This window comes from Engraulis encrasicolus, chromosome 24, assembly GCF_034702125.1.
Source record: "Engraulis encrasicolus isolate BLACKSEA-1 chromosome 24, IST_EnEncr_1.0, whole genome shotgun sequence".
Taxonomy (NCBI): domain Eukaryota; kingdom Metazoa; phylum Chordata; class Actinopteri; order Clupeiformes; family Engraulidae; genus Engraulis; species Engraulis encrasicolus.
The window spans coordinates 14,351,575-14,370,974 of record NC_085880.1 but is presented as its reverse complement, the minus strand read 5'-3'; the positions used below and the strand labels follow the sequence as shown (position 1 = coordinate 14,370,974).

Sequence of the window (19,400 nt, the reverse complement as noted above, 5' to 3'; positions counted from 1 at the left end):
ATGTTATTTGCCCCATTATTCAAAACCCATAAACCTGAATCATTAATTAAGTAAAAAATCATTTGGGTTTATAATTTTATAGTTTTTAGTTAATTTACAAAAGAAACATTTCTGATTGGATGTGACGTCACACGATGAATTTCATGACTCCGGAAATATCGATTTTTACATGAATTAAAACGAGATTTTTTAATGCTTCAACGCTGTTTCATAGTCTATGACATTGTAGGCCTACTGTGGGTACCGGTACTTGTTGTGCCTACATGTTGGCAAACCACTAGGTGGCACCGTTACCTCATATTTTAGAGCCGTGGGTTGTGTTTACTCCAACGAGACGATGCAGGTAGAGCTACAGCTGAGCTAGCAAGACAAAGTGCGAGATGAGTTGCAGACATGACGCTGTCCTGACGAACTATAAAGTTTGAGAATGTACTTCCGAGTCCGCATTGTTTCTACATTACAACTTAGTTCTTACAGATTTCATCACTTTTCAAACCCAGTATGTTGATGTAATTTGTAAACACCGCGATTGTTGTCCTGGCCATTGCAAAAACATACTATAGCAGCTGGAGAAATGACGAGGCTAACAATGTGAAACGATGGCAGCACGAAGACATGGGATTGACGGCAGGCAAGAATGGGGTGTTCGATCGTTGAAATTATAATTCATAGGAGCCCTGACAGATACTGTATTTGGAAACGGATCGTGAGACTGCTAATGGTGCTCGCCTGGGTGTCAGTCAACACATCGGTGAGTAGGACTAGCTAACCTGTTAGCTTCGTCGACCTACTGTGCTTTCAGGGTTGGGTGGGTGTAATAGCTGTAAATATGATACAGTATGTAACAGATGAAACACTTTCCGTAACTTTGGCTCCCTTCATTGACCGTTCAGCTACAGATTGTAAGTGTGTCAGATACATAATCTCTGTGTGACATGTTCTACTCTTTTGGTGCTACTGGCTATTCCAGATTGTTTAGAAACCCCATGTTGCTATGCGTCTTTTGAGGTCGCGCTTACAATGTAACTGTGTTAGATATTTACCCCAACAGCGAAAATGTCGGGGGGCAGATTTGGTTTTAGAGCTATTTGTTTCACTCCATGTCTGTGGACGATGTCCTATATTTTATACAGTGGTGTTGTGCTTGGTAGTTTGCTTGGTAGTGTGGAGACATGGGGAAAGCTAGTAAGATAGCCCTGTAGTTGCAGAACTCGTGCTGTTAGGCTTACTATTTCATTGAAATTGAAAACATTTCTTTGCAAACTGTTGGCCGTCTTGGATAATGAACACCATGCACTCTATAACACAGAGATCGTATATTTGAACTATAACATCACTATCGTATCTGCGCTCAAATTTCACAGCTCCCACAGTGTGCATAGATCCAGTTAGCCAAGGCGCTGCTAATGACCCGGTGTGCGTTCCATTCCCGGTGTGCGTTCCAATTGTGTGCTGTGCACTGTGTACTGAGATGCAGAGCACTTTCCACCCTCAACTTAACGGCAAATAAGTGCAGATATTTTGGCTGACACAAGTGCGTGGATTGAGACGTGATTTTTCATCTTCTGACATCAATTCCGGCTCGTGTTTGTTTTTGGGGGGCGGGACTAAGAGTGTTGAAAAACGGTTAAAACAACGTTTACAAACAGTCCTTACTACTGAACAAAACAACTTCTGTACATTAGAGTTCTGTTTCTGGACACATGAAAACATGTTTGAAACCATGTAAACTTTTTTATAAGTTTTTAAAAGTTTTCTATTAGAGTGGTCCTTTAAATTAGCCTCGCGATCCATCCTACGTACTTGTGGCTCCACTACTGTAGTCTGGCCGTGCTTCTCTGTGGATTGCCTGGAGCAGTAGAATTTTGATCGCAACGCCCCCCCCCCCAAAAAACAGCCAATAATCGAATACGCCCCCCACGTGGGGACGAAAGGGGGAGCACGCTCGTGACAATGACATACACATCTGCGCCAGAGCCATTGGTCTGCGCTATGTTGTTGTTGAGTAACTGCCAGCGATTGGGTGAGAGGTGTCCAATAATTTCAAACCATAACTGAGTGCAAACTTCCTGCTTCCTACAATCGCTTCAGAGCAAACAAATGCCAGGCCATAAATACGAAATGAAATGGTAGTATTATGGGATGGTCAGGACCAGGCTACCTTTAAATGAGACTGCCCTGGAATTATTGTTTTTCTTTTCTATTCTTTTCTTTTATTTTTCCCCATCCATAGAGTCCATCAAACATTAATTTGAAATGGCTAGACACAAATTGTTCAAAGCCCGACCTTGCTGCGGCTCTAGCAAGCTTTCTGGCATATTGCATTTTTCTACTAGACCAAAACAATTCTAATAGGAGATAACGGTATAGAAGGAGGTGTGTGATGAGTGTTGTGGAAAATCAATCCCACCGAACATCTAAATACCAGAAATAATCAAACTTACACAAACAATCTATGTGAAAGGGAGTACAACATTTATTCCGCTCTCTGCCACACAAGTACAATGAAAAGCAGTCAAAGAGCAGAAGACCTACTGACCCGAGCTGCATCATGACACCAGGGAAACTGATCAGTGTCCTCTAGAACCCCAAGCCGTCGTGCTGGTTCAGATTGTGTGTCTCTTATAGGGCTGGGTAAAATAATCGATTTAATCGATAATTGATCAATTTAATCTAAAATTCACATAATCAATTCACAGGACACAAAATCGATTTTTTGGTTCTTTTTCTTTTTGTTCTTTTTATTTAATTTAGGTCTATGGAAAATACCCAGTAGGTATTAGGCATAGGCCTACTTATTACAAATTAGCAATCTGTTAACACTATCAAGCCACAGCCCTTTGACATTTTTGTATAAAAATAGGCAACAGCATCTTTTGGGGGAAATCCTGGCGCCAAGAAGGGAACGGATTGAATCAATTCGCAATGAATCGAATCGAATCGAACTGAATCGTGATTAATCGATTCAAAGCCCTAAGAATCGAAATCGAATCGATACAGGAACATGGCTGCGATATGCAGCCCTAGTCCCTTCTGCTTTGGAAAAGGCTATATACCCCCAAAAGTGGAGCCCCGGTTTTGGCCGATGCCCAAATAAGGATATTGTTAGTGTTGGGTGTCACTGTCTCTGGTCAGCAAACCTTCCCCCCTAGTTCCTTTCTGACATTCCCCAGTATTACCACCAGTAATCCCAGTATTACCATCCCCCATGCCCAGATGTGTTTGTGCGCCAGTGAGGGGCCCACTCAGACCCTCAAAAACATGCTCTTACTATGACTCTTTACTATGCTTTTGTATTTCTCTATGAAAATCTACATCATGAGCTAGATGCCCATCCAGTTCAAAGCATTTAGAGTAGTAACACACAATCGCGTTGGAGTAGCAGGCCCCAAGACTTGCCCTTGAACTGCAGAAAACACAGGAACCCAGAGAGGTAACTCAGACACAAAAACAAGGCATTCGTTTGCAAGATGGAATAGAAGTGATAACTATTGAAGTGGATTTCTGCCGAAATTCGAGCCTCTCGGGCCCCCGGTTCTGGGCGGCGCAAGGCCTGGTCCTGTCGTCTCGTTTTGGAAGAATTTCAGCCCACACAGTGTTTTTCAGCAGTCGTTGTTGTTGCGTTTATTGTCTTCAAAGTTCTTGCTAACAGCCACCAGCGTACCAAGAGTGAAGAGTTGGCCAACCCGAGAACAGCTTGCTTCAGATACGTGAGGTACCGTTCACAAAGTGATCTGGAGTCCAGTTGGCAAAGCGCCACAATATATACCCTAGGTACCCCCCACACTATGACGTCTTGGGCCATTTAAAGTGTATATCGCAGGTTAACCACTACTTTGGATCAATGTGTACACACTGTATTCAATAAATGATCCACATATATAAGTCCCTCCAAAAACGATGTTAAACAACGATTTTTGTTGTTTGTTGTGGCAAATGTGGGTTTAACCGTAACCTGGCGACTACGTCAGGCGAGGCCATGGGTGAACGTTCTAATTTTATTTGCCTGGAATTTTACATAGGCGAGGTGACGATCACTAATGATATAACGGCCGTGGCCTGCAGGCCTATAATAGAAATCGCAACTACCGGTAATCGTGCGGCTTTTCTCATGCAGGGTACTGTAACAACGTCTAAATGATTTAGTAACTTTTGGCCAACTAGTTTTAGTAGAAATGCTATTCATGCAGGGTTGCAAATTCTGCTTGGACCTATAGGCTAGACTAGGCTATGCGACATGGGCTTCTTTTTTTTACTAATCCCTTCATATTTTTGGGCTTGCTTTTAATCATTTTTAATTAACTGCCAATATCGTGTCAGCTAAATGCAATAGGCTACCTAAATTACAAACAGCACAAACGGGTCTCTTGAAATGATCTGCATAGCCTAAAATGTGGTGCTTTTCGCCCGACTGGGGAGTGACTGTCCATGGTGCTGAAATCGCGTCAAACTTTTCCTAGGTGCAAAACAGTAGGCTAAAGTAAGCCTGTCACGATATTCAATAAGTCGATAAATCGGCCGATAAGTTTTTACAAGCTCGATCACTTTTTTTTGGACACGATAAGTCACGATAAGTCAAAAAAAAAAAACCTCGGAAAAAAAGTCGTCAATCATCCCCTTTCCCAAATGCTAGTCGTCATCACCCCCTTTCCCCACCCAATGGGATGAAAGTTGGTGCACTGTCATTAAGTTTCGTCTTCCCAGAAAAAAAAATGTTTATCGTTGCCCAGGTGACATATTGGCGCCTTTTTAGAGATAAGTGTTTTTCTACTACCGGCCGGCCGCGAGCTCTAGCAGCAGCAAGGAAGCATTAGACTGCAGTAAACTCAGATATCAGCAGCAAACGGAGGAACCAAATGATATGGTCGGTGGGAAGAAGTGAGTAGGCTAAATTAAAGAAAAGAATGGAATTGGTGGCAAAGAAAACCGCTAAAGCTCCGGTGTGGGACTATTTTGGGTTCCAACCCGACGAGAAGGGTGAGCCACTGAATCTCTGCGAGCCAATAAGCCGCATGTGTAGTAAGCCGGTGCCATCGAAGGCAAGCACTACATCAAACATGATAACGCACCTAAAATACAACCACCCGCTGCAGTTTTCCGAGCTGGGCAAAAAAACCCCAACCCCAACTCCATCAACATCAACGGCAGCACCATCAAAGCAGAGCACAATCACAACCCTTTTCAGCCGGCAAACTAAATATAAGCAGGACAGTGCGAAATGGTCCCAACTAACGGACAACGTTGTGTGTCTACTGGCTAAAGAGATGCTGCCGTTTAACTTGATCGAGAAGCCAGCATTCCGAAAGATGTTACGTTCGTTCGATAGCCAGTACGAACCACCGTCTCGTAATTATGTATCACAGACGGCGATCCCAAGGTTGTACAACACAATGAAAAGCGACATTCTCAAAGAACTGCAAGATATTGCGTTCTTCTCCGCCACCACTAATATGTGGTCAAGTTCCAACATGACACCGTACATGAGCCTGACCGTCCACTATATCGCGGCAGACTGGACCCTGCACACCAAATGTCTGGAAACCAGATATGTCCCAGAGAACCATAGAGCAGACACCCTCGCTGAAAATTTGAAAGCGGCTTTGGCAGAGTGGGCGCTGGATGAGGATAAGCTGGCGTGCATCACCACAGACAACGGCGCGAATATTGTGGCTGCAGTCAGAAATATGGGATGGCAATGGCTTAATTGCTTTGGCCACAACCTCCACCTTGCGGTGTCCCATGGCCTTGATGTGGACAGAGAACGCACAGCCCGTGCGGCTGTGCAAAAGCCTGGTTAGGGTATTCAACCTAAGCTGGATCAAAAAGAGGGACCTGAAAAAGGCACAGATTGAGGGAAATCTCCCCCAACACAGCCTAGTACTGGTGAGATATGTTTCATTCTTTTCTATTTAAAATAATAATAATAATAATAATTATTATTATTAACTAAACACTTTTTAAGGAATTCATTTTACAGCATAAGTAATACTAAGTGTAACATGCTGAGAAATTTGAGCTGCCCATCTGTAGGCCGTGTGTGTGTGTGTGTGTGTGTGTGTGTGTGTGTGTGTGTGTGTGTGTGTGTGTGTGTGTGTGTGTGGGGAGAGAGAGAGAGAGAGATGTTTATGTACTGCTAGGTAATTGTGTTTAAATTGCAGAATTGCATGTTACATGATTACAATGCAAACACATTACAGCAAACATTACATTATATCATATTATACATTATGTATATCTAATATGTGTATAAAATATATTTATTGACATGTTGCAACTCTCATTGACACAGCCTAATTTAAACAGCCTTTTCGTAGACCCTAGCATATAAAACTACTACACAATATACAAATCTGATCATGATAATGGAAATGTACAGTAGTGTTTCTATAAGAATGCTGACTTTTTAACAAGAGCAATATGATCTTTTCCACAGGATGTTGCCACACGATGGGGCAGTAAGCAGAAGATGGTGGCGCGGGTACTGGAGCAACTCCCTGCCATAAGACGTGTCCTGGTCGAAGACAGAAAACACAGCAACCTCACCCCAGCCTGGCAAGATGTGTTGGAGTCCATCAACGCAGCAATGAAGCCATTGGTGGACTTAACAGACATCCTCTCAGGGGAAAAATATGTTACAGTGTCATCAGTCAAGCCTGTGCTGGAGCTGATTGAAGGTGATCTTCTCTCCCAAGACCCAGCAGACACAGCACTGACAGCCAGTATAAAAGAACAAATGTGCAAGACACTGGCTGACAAATACAGATCCCCTGCAATCCAAGGCCTATTGAGGAAAGCCACCATTCTGGACCCCAGGTATCGTGGCAGCATGGAGGAAGAAGAGGCATTAGAAGATCTGAAACTTCAGCTGGTGCAAGAGCAACTGGACTTAAAAGAGACAGATGGAAATGGCCAAGGTGCTAGTGGTGAGAGCTGCAGCAGTGCTGATGGAGGGAAGGCGGATGAACCCACTGCTGCCCCCCCACCTGCTAAGAAGAAGAGGCTGAGTGACCTCCTTCAAAACAGGAGAGTTCAACTCTCAGGTCGTCAGGTCCAGGCTGCATCAAGGAGAGTGCAGGTGGATGCAGAGCTAACCAGGTACCTACAAGAGGAGGTACTTGATACATCCTCTGATCCCTTGTTGTGGTGGCGTGAAAACGAAAAAAGATTCCCTCTTCTTGCCACCTTAGCGAAGAAATTAATGTGCATTTGTGCAACAAGCTGCAGCTCAGAGCGCATGTTCAGTACAGCTGGCAACATTGTTACACCTCAAAGAGTGTGCCTTAAGCCACACAAAGTTAACCAGTTGGTGTTTCTTGCTCGCAATCTGCCTGATGAGTAAAACAAGACTGTATATATTGTGTGTGTGTGTGTGGGGGGGGGGGGGAGGGGGAGGGGGGTGCTGCTCTTTTGCACTGTTCTAACTGTTACACCTCAAAGTGCCTTAAGCCACAAAGTCAACTGGTTTCTGTTCCTGACTTGATTAGTAAAGCAAAAAGATTGTATTGGTGTGTGTGTGTGTGTGTGTGTGTGTGTGTGTGTGTGTGTGTGTGTGTGTGTTGTTTTGCACTGCTCACAAATGTTCTCACTGTCTAGCTGTTTGTGTGTAGGTGTGGTTCATTCTCTTGGACACAAATATGACATCGCTTGCTCTTGTTAATGCCACCTCTGGTGGGTAAGTGTTCTTATTGTTTACTGTGTGTGTGTGTGCATGTGTGTGTGCGTGCGTGCATGGGTGCCCCTGCTCGTTTATAAGCAACTTTAAAAGACATTCTTCATTGTTATTTTAATAAAACTACATTTATTGATATTTGAAATGGTGTATCTGCATTTTTTAATGCATTTTTATCCATTTTTTTATCATTGTAATTATATTATTTGAAAGTTGCGAAAAATTCAATATTATCGATTATCGGCAATAATTTCTTGGCCAACTTATCGTCCAGCAAAATTTGTTATCATGACAGGCCTAGGCTAAAGTATACCACCCGAGTCATGTCGCTGTTGTAAAAATGACATGGCCTATTTTCAATTCAATATAATTACATGCAACTTCAATAAAGGTCACCCACATGTGTGTCACAAATCAATAGCATAGGTAACCCACGCGGCGGCGGGACTATTTCGGTTAACCTATATTCCTTGAAAAAAAAAAAAAAGTCAGTGTGTCACAAAAAAAAACTGCACTGTCTGTTATTATAGGCCTACCAAACGAAAGTATCCATATAGAAGAAATCAAGTCTTCAGTTTCAATAATCCACGTTGTGTGGCGCAAATCCAAACCTTCCAAGTCTCTCGCGGCCAAAAGTGACTAAGCTCACCTCTGATGAAATAGCCTACTTATGTTCCAGGTTACTCACGGCACTGAGACGATGCAGGATAATCCATGGAAAGTCTTCAAGTAATCCAAACAGAGCGGTTCAAGCAAGACAGTAAAACAACAATAGTCGCCAGATCAAATAGGCCTATAAACATAAATACCAAAACTAACCTAGGCCTATGTAGATTTGGTATGACGTTTGATAAAAGCATCTCATTCAGATGGCCTGGGAGAGAGGCAAACAATTAGCCTGGTGAACCAGCGCCACCCGCTGGACGGCAAAATGGTTTGTCTACGGGTGGGTCTGGCCTCGCATAATGATTCAATGAAGCCAGAATGCCATGAATCTGGCAAACCAATTACAACGCAAAGATGTATTTTGAATCAAAGCGGACAGGGTTTTGAGGGAAGGTTGTTCTCATCAACAGTCTTCGGATGTATTATGCATCGAGGCCAGACTAAATTAGACATCCACATTTAGTCTGGTTTATCAGGCTAGCAAACAATCTTTCAACAGCGTTGGCTGGAGCCTTCGAGTAGAGCCTTTTGGTTGTATCTTTTCAGTCTCTATTTTCCTACTATGCGCGTTGGATCCACGTTTTTAGATGCGTCCCAGCATCTCTATAAGAGGGTAGGCTATGTCTGTCCGTCCGTCTGAAACGCGTTCTTCAAATTGTTCCCTTCTGTGTCCACAAGGTGGGAGAGTTGACTATTTTGCCCGGAGCACGCAGCTGATTGCATTGTGAGACAAGTGCAGCGCGAGTACAATGCAAGTGCTGGTACATTGAATAAGAAGCAGTGATAACGCGCCAGTTGCCCTAGCCAGGACAACTGAGGGGGCATTCAATTTTCTGCATTATTTTGCGTTTGGGCCGTGGGAGGCAACTTCGTTTCGTTTTCACCAACACCACTGTGAAGTGTGTGTCACTATGTTCACGGTCTTTACCCCCTTATGACACTTCGGCCCGAGGATGTCAAACGTGAGGGGGGCGCTTCATCAAGTTGTGTATGATAGTGTCACGTTGTGCAGCTCAACTATGTGGTTTGTCAGAAACTCGCGGCAATGACAATGAAACGTGGTGCTCGAAACAAGTAGACAAATGCGCCATTTGACATACGGTGTACTGATGTTCTCGGACGTATTGCAAGGGAGGTTCATTCGTTTTCTGCTGACGGCTGTGTGGACCGCACAGGTGCTTTCCGCTGTGCCCAGACAGATTGCTTTGCAGTCGTTTGAATTTGGTAATCTCTGGCACTCTTACAATGCAGCCGACTGCTTTGCACCTTGCCGTTAAAAAGCTTGGAGCGAATGATTCACCCAAACGGTTTTATTTAGGCCTATTTATTATTTGTCGCTGTTTACATTCTTTCCCACTTGGACATGATGCTGAAATTGCGTGATAGACCTACTAAAGGTTGATACTAACAATGTCTGGTAATTTGTAGTGTAGGCCTACTTGAAATTTGAAATCACATGGTAGGCCTAGCCCTTTGAGACTCGCTCTTTGAGGCAAGCGCAATCGTAACCACTCACCGCCCCCCCCCCCATTTTTTTTGGTATCGTTCGAACACTAGTAGGCTATTTTACTGCCTCACGGTCACATGGCACCCTGTAGCGGTCATGATATAATATTGGCAATGATATTTATTTCATACCCGTACGGCATAATTCAATCACACACCGTACAGAATACAGGGCTACCGCTACTGCGGGCTACTGAATGGCCTCGTCTGACGTCACACAATAGATTAGAATTCTTTGAACATGTTACTGAAAATACACACTTTTCCCCATTATATTTCATTTTCTTATGCCCTGTTGCATGAAAAAAATGATGGATAATTGTTGAAGTGGTAGAACTATCAAAGGAAGTCCATTATTTTGAATACAAATTAACCTGAGATATACACTTTAAGGAAGTTCACAATGGAGGATTTCTGCCCTATGTATTAAAAATATGCAACCATAAGTGGTATTGCTTCACCTCAGTTAGGCCTTCACTCCTGGTACGTGGCGCACAAAGTCATGGTAACATTCGAACATTTGCACATACCGGCACACTCCTACAACATACAATCCACAAGAACTATACATGAACCGGCACCAAATATGGACCGGCACCCGTGTTGCCTTTTGCGTACCGTACCCAGGGCCGTTACCAGATTTTGGCTGGGCCTGGGACAAAGTTATCTGAACGGGCCCCCTCACCCAATACATGCAATGCAGTGAGGACCCAATTCTGCCCTCCTTTCTCCCAGGGCCCGGGGCAACTGTTCCCTTTGTCCCCTCTTGTCAGCCTCCCTGACCGTACCTTTGGACAGATTTATATTAGTGGAATTCTGTGTAGGTGAAATACAATACATTCTGAGTGTGTGTAAGTGTGTGCACATGCCTTGTGTATATGTGTTTGCATACGGTCTTGTGATCCTCTTTCCCTGGATTACTAATACTAACTAACACTCTATTAGTCCTTGATGTTTTGTGGACCCACAGGGGTCAAGATACACTAATACTCCTGATTCTTTAGTTGGTGGCGTTGTCTGAGGCTAATAGAGTCACCCGTATTTTCTCCCTGCCTCAGCTCTTAGGCCATACGGTCCCCCAGAGGACCCATAGTGGCTCAAGGATGGGGACCGCCAGCCCAGTTGACAGGCCAGATAGTTGCTTGACAAACGGGTACTCTGGAATGTTTGCTATGAGCACCCAGTCCTGAAGGTAACTACAGCTCTCAGCTGCGTGAGTAGCCCAGGGCCTGCTCAAAACCACAAATAGAAGTTTCCTTTAGGCCCCTCAGAGCCGCAACCTCATTCAACACATAGGCCTGCTTATTTCTTTTATTATGTTTTTTGTCTTTGAGCATCACCTAAAATCTACCACACTATCAAAAATGTTATTAATAATGAGAAAATAATACAACAATTAACAAGCAAATAATAATTAAAATGAATAATAATTAAAATACAAATATTAAAAATATTATAAAATGATTAAAACGGGGGGGTCAGTCTTGCTTTTCACTTCAAGTCACACTATGGTTTACGAGCATAGCTAAGCATAACACCATCCTCTTTGGCTGGAAAACCTCAAACTCAATCAATGATACATGGATTAGGTTGGTCTGCTTTCACACTTCCTTATGATCCCGCAACAGGGTCCCTCTGTCCCGGTCTAAGTCAGCATAACTATTAACAGTTGTGGTTCTGCTGGCCAAAGCCAGCATAAGTGTAGGACACAGTTCAATTTGATTGTAAGTCAGCACAACACAATTGTTGTTTGACTGGCCAAAGCCAGCATGACTCTGAATAAACCATAACCGCCTGACAGAGGAACTGAGAATCTTCTGAGCCCACACCAGTTGCACACATTTTAAGAAAAACAGGCTCACAGGCCACAGACCAGCAATGCGACCAGATGCTCTCATCTCTCAACCCACTATGAACACTGTATAGACACACACAAGGCAAGGCAAGAAGGACGTTACTGGCACAAGGCAACAAGGAACTGACTAACTAATCGGCTGATGAAGTTAACTAGCCAAATTCTGAGTCATTTGGTTTTTACAGCGCCGATTACAACACTGAGCCGTTAAGTTTATACAGCACAGATTACAACACTCTTGCCAGTTAATGATCAGTTGCTGTAGGGTGTTTGTTTGCACATTCAGGACTTTGCCGCTGGATAGACCCGAGAGTAATAGCTTAAGAAGTTATTCATGTTAGTAAGGGGTTTTGTGCAACACTAAGGGGAAATGTTCCCTGCCCACATTGAGTGATCTTGAGTTCCATGTTTTCTGCTTTTCAATCCCTCTATCTGTCAATTAAACTGTATTTACGACCTTGATGTGGAGGCAGGAGTTGAATACCTCTATGTGGAAGCTAGACACCACTAGGGGTGGGTATTGGCAAAGGGTTCACGATTCGATGCGCATCACGATACACATGCCACGATGCGATTCTATCACGATGCATTGCGATTCATGTACTACTGTGATGCATTGCGATATTTACTTCAGTAAATGTGTAAAATACAGCTTATTTGTCAGTTGCTGTGTAGCTTTCTTAAGTCAGTTCATTCTATTTAAGCATTCTATCATCTGGGAGAGAGCTTACCTCACAACAGAAATATTATTCTCTACTGAACAAAATAACCCGTGGCAAATCGAATTTTATTGTTATCAAATAATCAATTGTCATGAATCCATGCAGTATATTGAGAAAATAAGTATCACGATACCTTGTCATGAATCGATGCATTGTATCGTGAGAGTAAGTATCGCGATGCATCGATGCAACGATTATTTTGCACACCCCTAGACACCACGTGATCTTTTTTTAATGTTGGAAGTTCAGAGTGGGAAACGTGGGAATCATTTCTCAAGTTCAAAGCAGTTTGTCCATTCCAGTCCTGACCTCACTCTCTTCAGTTACTCCCTCTCTGGTCAGGTCGTCACTGCCAGTTCCCTCCTGAAAAGCACGCACGCACGCACGCACGCACGCACGCACGCACGCACGCACGCACGCACGCACGCACGCACGCACGCACGCACGCACGCACGCTCAGACACCATTCCTGTCTCCCATGTGGGATCCTTCTCTGATCTACATCCAGTTGATAAAAAGCCAAGGTCACCCTCCTCCCCATTGCTCCAAAGACACTACATGAAGAGAGAGGATTATTGTTGTTTAAACATGATTGTGTCAAAAATGGTTAAGAATTCTTCCGGTTATACATACGTTCGATTTTTTTACCCTTTGATTGATTTATGAAATACAGGCCTTTATAGAATAGTCCTTTTTGCCACTGAAATGGTTTCTACTACTGTTTGTGATCATAAATGGGATGGTTATTGCTGGAAAAGTAATTAATACTCTTGTTTTCTTCAAACATGTTAATGTATGTATGTGTTTATTCATTTTTAACCCCATTCCTTCCTTACCTTACAGTATGACTTGTGCCAAATGTAACCACGGATTCTGCTGGAGGTGCCTGAAGCCATGGAAGCCTACTCACAAAGATTACTACAACTGCTCGGCCATGGTGAGAATTCACATACACACACGTGTACGCCGTTGTAATCACCTCCGGCAGGATAAAACTGTCTCTCTACACTTTCGTTGAAGCTCATGAACTGACTTTATTTTTTATCCTCCAGGTGAGCAAAGCAGCCAGGCAAGAGAAGAAGTTCCAGGACTACAACGAGAGATGCACCTTCCACAACCAGGCCAAGGTCAGAACACAGGGCTCTAGAGCCACTTAAAGGGTTCTTTAAAAAAAAATGGGGGGGGGGTTAAACCTTTAATGTAGATAGGATGGCGAAGAGATGACAGGAAGTAACTGGTAGAGTGAGATGGGGTACGGTTGGGAAATGACTCAAGCCGGACTCGAACCCGAGTCGCCCACATAAAGGGCTCTAAATACAGAGGCAGAGTTCTAGATCCACACAGAGTGTTCTAAATGCAGATGCGGGGTCTAGATCAACCGGGATGGCTCTATCCTAGATCACGAGCAGCTGGTTCTACAGTAGATCCTCAGGTACCGCTTTCAGGCCAACCAGAACGGTGCCAGTGCTGGTGCCCGCACCAGTTACGTTTGGCACTAAAGTGCTTACCTGCGAACCACCCGCGTTCCTGTGCTCTGAACTTTTCCGCATGTCACTGTGTTACTCTGATGAACCAGCTGACATCCACGTTGTCACAGTTTGCGGAGAAAAAACAAGTATTTTTCGGTTGGCATCGCAAACCAACTTTCTGATTCACGAACGCCAAGATCTGCACACCGGCCGGTTCGTGATTAGGTGTAGGAATGGGAACCAGTATGATTCTAGATCCTCAGGGGGTTTGATACATTCCCCACTGCTTTTATTTCAATGTGCCCCGTGTCCAAAGGACATGTTCAGTCCATGTCTTCTGTCTCTGCTGTGCGTTGTTTCTTCTCTCTTGTGTGTGTTACGTGTCCTGCATTCTCTTTGGTGTTTATTATGTCTGTGTTCGTCAGGACTTTGCTGTCAGTCTGGAGAATAAGGTGTCCTCCATCAACGAGGCACTACAGATGAAGTCTCTCACCTTTGTCATTGACGCCTGCAAAATCCTGGCACAGGCCCGCAAGGTACACACACGCGCACACACACACACACACACACACACACACACACACACACACACACACACACACACACACACACACACACACACACACACACACACACACACACACACACACACACACACACACTCTCCAATACATACACAATGGGTTGCTCAGCCCTGCTCTGTTTGTGTGTGTGTGTGTCTTCAGGTACTGGCCTACTCGTGCGTGTACAGCTACTACAACCAGGACACGGAGAAGATGGATGTGATGGAGCAACAGACGGAAGCTCTTGACCTACACACCAACGCCTTGCAAATATTACTCGGTAAATCACACACACACACACACACACACACACACACACACACACACACACACACACACACACACACACACACACACACACACACACACACACACACACACACACACACACACATTTCATACATACACACACATACACTAACCCTGGAGATACAGTTGTGCTCAAAATAGTAGCAGTGCCTTTACAAAGGTGAGTAAATGTCAAAATTCTTAGAAAAATTGTACTTTCCTGAGCAAAAATGCATTTGGGACTGTGGGAGTTTTTCGTTGTTTCACGAACATGTTAGGCTCTGAGGAGTACTGACCGGTTTCTAACTTTGACTTACCAAATTGAAATAAAGTTCAGTCTACTCAGTTCTTAAGGTCGTTGTTGATGAAGATTTATTTGCTCAAACTGCAAATAGTCGAATGCCAAACATGAGTACTACAGCCAATGCATAAGATCTTGCAGCAAATAACTTGCTAACAGCTATGCCAACAGCCACCTTGTACCAGAGAGCGCATTTGTGTTTGCCTGTAATGTGTGTGCATGTGTGTCATGTTTCCGTTCGTGGGCAGAGTGTATGTCTTAAGTATGACAGTAACTCTGAGAGATGACCATGTGTTATCAGATCAGCTTCTCCCTAACGACCGCATCCGTGGACCGCTCTTCCTTAATTAACTTGAAAGTCACTGTCAAGTCCAATCTAATATTAAAAAAAACATATCAGAACCAATAAAAACACAAAAAATGTCAAATATCAGCCGATACCAATGTTAAGACCGATACATTGTGCATCCCTACACAGTCACATTTTGCTACGGCGACCAGTTTCACTCAAAAACCTGACATCTTGTTTAATAAACGAGCGATATCTATGTGCGTGTTGTGCATGCGTCTACACATTCCTAAGGCTTGGCGTCTGGTACTCCCCAGCTGTTCTGAAGGACAGTCTGTCTCGTAAACAGACCTGGGCCTTTTGGGACTTTCCACCAACGTAAATTCACCTGAGTCACTCTGAGTTTCAGAAACTCTCAACACCTATATTCTTTTACTAATTTTATTATGTTTTTTGTCTTTGAGCATCACTTAAAATCTACCACACTCTTTCTCTCTCTCTCTCTCTCTCTCTCTCTCTCTCTCTCTCTCTCTCTCTCTCTCTCTCTCTCTCTCTCTCTCTCTCTCTCTCTCTCTCTCTCTCTCTCTCTCCCCCTCTCTCCCTCCCCAACCCTCCCAGAGGAGACGTTGCTCCAGTGTACTGATCTAGCATCGTGTGTGCGTTTGCTGAAGCCGGAGCACCTAAACACGGGACTGGAGCTGATCAGACGCATACAGGAGAGACTAGTAGCGATACTGCAGCACTCCACACAGGTAACACGCACACATACACCATAGAATTAGCCTAACTTCTTTCTTTAAATCCCTGTACAGGACAGCACTATCAACTAGCTCTAAATTTTCCCAATTAGTGCATCTCCCAAGTTTCTACCTACATATTTTTCTAATGAACAGAACCTGTGCGCCAGCTACAGACTGGCACTGGATGCTGCTATCTTCAAAGCTAGTGTACCGGTACATGTCAGTGGTTCTTCTGTGTCCAACTACAACCAGACGTTGAGTTGCATGATTGTATAATTATATGGGAGTCATGCAAATACAGATATTACTACGATTATATTGTTTAACACCCTGTGACCCTGGGTTCATCACTGAGGATGTGACAAGTGATTATAAGATGTGTATATTCTTACAAGATATGAGGTGTGTGTGTGCGCGTGTGTGTGTGTGTGTGCGTGTGTGCGTGTGTGTGGCAGGACTTCCGAGTGGGCTACCAGTCTAAGTCGGGGTCGGACCAGGACGGGGGGCAAGCATCCAACATCCTCAACCACGCCGGCACCAACAAAGGGTGAGCCAATCAAAAATCACATAGAGCACCCAACATCCAATCAAGTGCCCTCATACCGCACCAAAATTCTGCTTTAGCAAATGAGAATCCTAATTTCTAGTATGCCACAAACATCCTGCTACGGTTAACCAGATGCAGCAGCGCTTACAGGAAATCAAAGATCTCATCCTGTTAGAGCCAATCACATATCTCATATGGCCCCAACATCTTGTGACAGTCTGTTAGTCAACCAGTTGAAATAAAAAATGACACTGATCAAGCACCATCCAACTGACCCCCCCCCCCCTCTCTGTCTCCCTATCCTGCCCCCTTCTTTTTCTCTTTCTCTCCCTCTCATCCCTATTTCTCTTTCTCACTATCTGTCTCCCTCCCCCCTCTCTCTCCCCTCCCCCTTCCTCCCTCTCCGCTCCCCCTTCCTCTCTCTCCCCTCCCCCTTCCTCCCTCTACTCTCGGTCTTGGTCTCGGTCTCCCTTCACACCGCAACAGGTCTAAGTCTGAAAGGGGCTCGGACTCTGGCGACTCGGACAACAATAACCGTGACGGTGAGGAGGGTGGCGAGGAGGAGGATGAGGAGGATGAGGAGTACGATGACGACTACGTCCCAGAGTGGCACGAGGACTATGACGAGGAAGACATCGATGAGGACGACTTCTTCTCCGACAATGAGGAGTCCGAGAACCTGGAGAGCGACTTTAGCCCCTTCGACTGAGGGAGGGAATCCCCAACGCTTGCCATCATACCATACCCACCCCAACACAGGCACTGTAAAAACACACACACTTGTATGCAGACGCACCGCGTTGCTGAGTGAGAGCATGCCCTCCCATGACACCCAACACCACTCATACTGTTTTCAGGCCGACCAGAACGGTGCTGTTGCCCGTTCCTGCACCAGTTATGATCAGAACTAAAGTGCTCATCTGCGGACCACCCGCATTCATACCGGGGTCTGAACTTTTCCGCATGTGACCCTGTTTTACCTGGTTGAGCCTCCTGACAAGTATTTTTCAGTTCGCATTACGAACCAACTTTCCGATTTCCGAACGCTCAGACTTGCGGTGTGACCTCGCCAACTGGGTCGAGATTATTTGTCAGAACGGGCACCGGCACGCTTCTCTGTTGGCCTGAATACGCCTACAGAGGCGCTGTAACCCTTTTGCCCCCCCCACCTCACAGTACACCCCATACACGGCAATGTACCCCTGTACAACGCCACGTTCCTCCAAATAACCCCCAGCCCTCTCTACACCCCAACAATGTCACTGCCCTGCTCCAACAAATTTGGGCAGCATCCATTCACCGTGTGCCCAACCCCCCTCCAACAAACACACACACACGCACACACACACACACACGCACACACACACGCACACACATGCACACCTGACCTTGTCCGCCACATCCAGCAGGTATGTTGGTGTTCACCAAGGTGGATTTTGCGAATGTAAAGACTCGAACGCCAGCTCCAAAAGTTTGAAGACGGCAACAGAGTAAACGTTTCTGTTTTCCCATCATCATCATATTCAGTTTTAAGATTCATGTCATAAGCAGACCGGTTTGGTTGTGTGCGTTTTTTTTTTTTTTTGTTTTTTTTTTTGTTTAAGCATCATGACAAATTTGATATAAATTATCACCTGGTCCCTCCTTAGCCGTGTTCTCTGCGTTTCTCTTGCTACTTTTCTCTTTATTTTATTTTATTTTATTTTATTTTATTTTATTTTATTTTATTTTATTTTATTTTATTTTATTTTATTTGTTTTAGTTGTTTTATTTTTGTTTTATTTTGTATTGTTTTCCATTGTCAAGCCAGGGTATGAAGGTTAAAAATCTGTTAAGAAGAATATGTTATAGGCTAGTGTTCAAGGGGGCACTACATGGTTTCGTTGAGATCAGCTATGTTTTTTTTATGGATGGAAAATGCTACTTCTTTTAATTACCTTTGCAGTTGACATAAAAGGGATTCGATATAGTTTTGAAAAAAAGCACCTTTGGTTTGTTTATTTTCCCTTTTCTCAGTCCAGGCTGTTAAATGTTTATCACAATGCCTTGAGTTTTTTCTTCCTTTTTTTTAAAAAAAAAAGAAAGAAATAAATGAGTAATGAAAATGCCTTCTTATGTTTTCAAGGGTTCTTACATTTTGTCTGTAGCTGCACTTCAATTCAGACGTCCTTGGCCCTTTGTGATTGTATGTGCGAACGGAGTATGTGAGTTAGACGAGCAGAGTCTTGTTGGCATCCATGTGGCTAACTGCCGTCTGTTGGCGGTCATACAACTGTGCTGTGTTAGCATGCATGCTAGCAGTGCCATGTTTGACGAATGTTGTAGCTACATCCTAGCATACATGCTTTAAGGCATTGCTACATGAATGGTCAAAATGGTTAGCCACGATGGAAGAAGTTGACAGACATGACCATAGAGCTGTATGGAGGATCTATGGACATAACATGACATGGACCCATCAGCGTCATCACTGCGTCCCCTCACGATCTGGGCTGCACACAGGACTCTGCATCGCTGCTCTTAATAGTTCAACCTGTTTTTGTTTCTTGTTTTAAGGTAAAACAAAACAAATGATTAAATGAAAGTAGAACTTTGCGACATGTTCATGTCAAGTTCCACTGTTAATGATTACACAGATATAAAATATCTTACTATGTCCCAGTTGGATTTAGCTTTCTAAGTTAAAAAATCTCCTTCTATTCATATTGTTCATTATATAATGTTTCTCTTTCTGAGTGAAGCTGTGCAACTTCAGCTAACTGAATAAAATGCTTTTCTCAAGCGA

The 19,400-nt window shown here is 44.0% G+C and overlaps 1 protein-coding gene and 1 pseudogene across 3 annotated transcripts in view; both read left to right on the top strand.

The window, feature by feature from the left end:
• Positions 1-19,400, top strand: part of LOC134440826 (cullin-9) — a 75,700-nt gene extending 56,300 nt beyond the window's left edge. For all 3 annotated transcript variants that reach the window (XM_063190969.1, XM_063190968.1, XM_063190967.1), the window contains 7 exons: positions 13,262-13,355; positions 13,471-13,545; positions 14,313-14,423; positions 14,613-14,730; positions 15,947-16,080; positions 16,524-16,615; positions 17,102-19,400. In XM_063190969.1, coding sequence (XP_063047039.1) covers positions 13,262-13,355; positions 13,471-13,545; positions 14,313-14,423; positions 14,613-14,730; positions 15,947-16,080; positions 16,524-16,615; positions 17,102-17,324 — 847 coding nt within the window. In that variant the 3' untranslated portion in view covers positions 17,325-19,400. The remainder of the gene's footprint in view (positions 1-13,261; positions 13,356-13,470; positions 13,546-14,312; positions 14,424-14,612; positions 14,731-15,946; positions 16,081-16,523; positions 16,616-17,101) is intronic.
• LOC134441626 (E3 SUMO-protein ligase ZBED1-like) lies at positions 4,905-12,930 on the top strand (annotated as a pseudogene).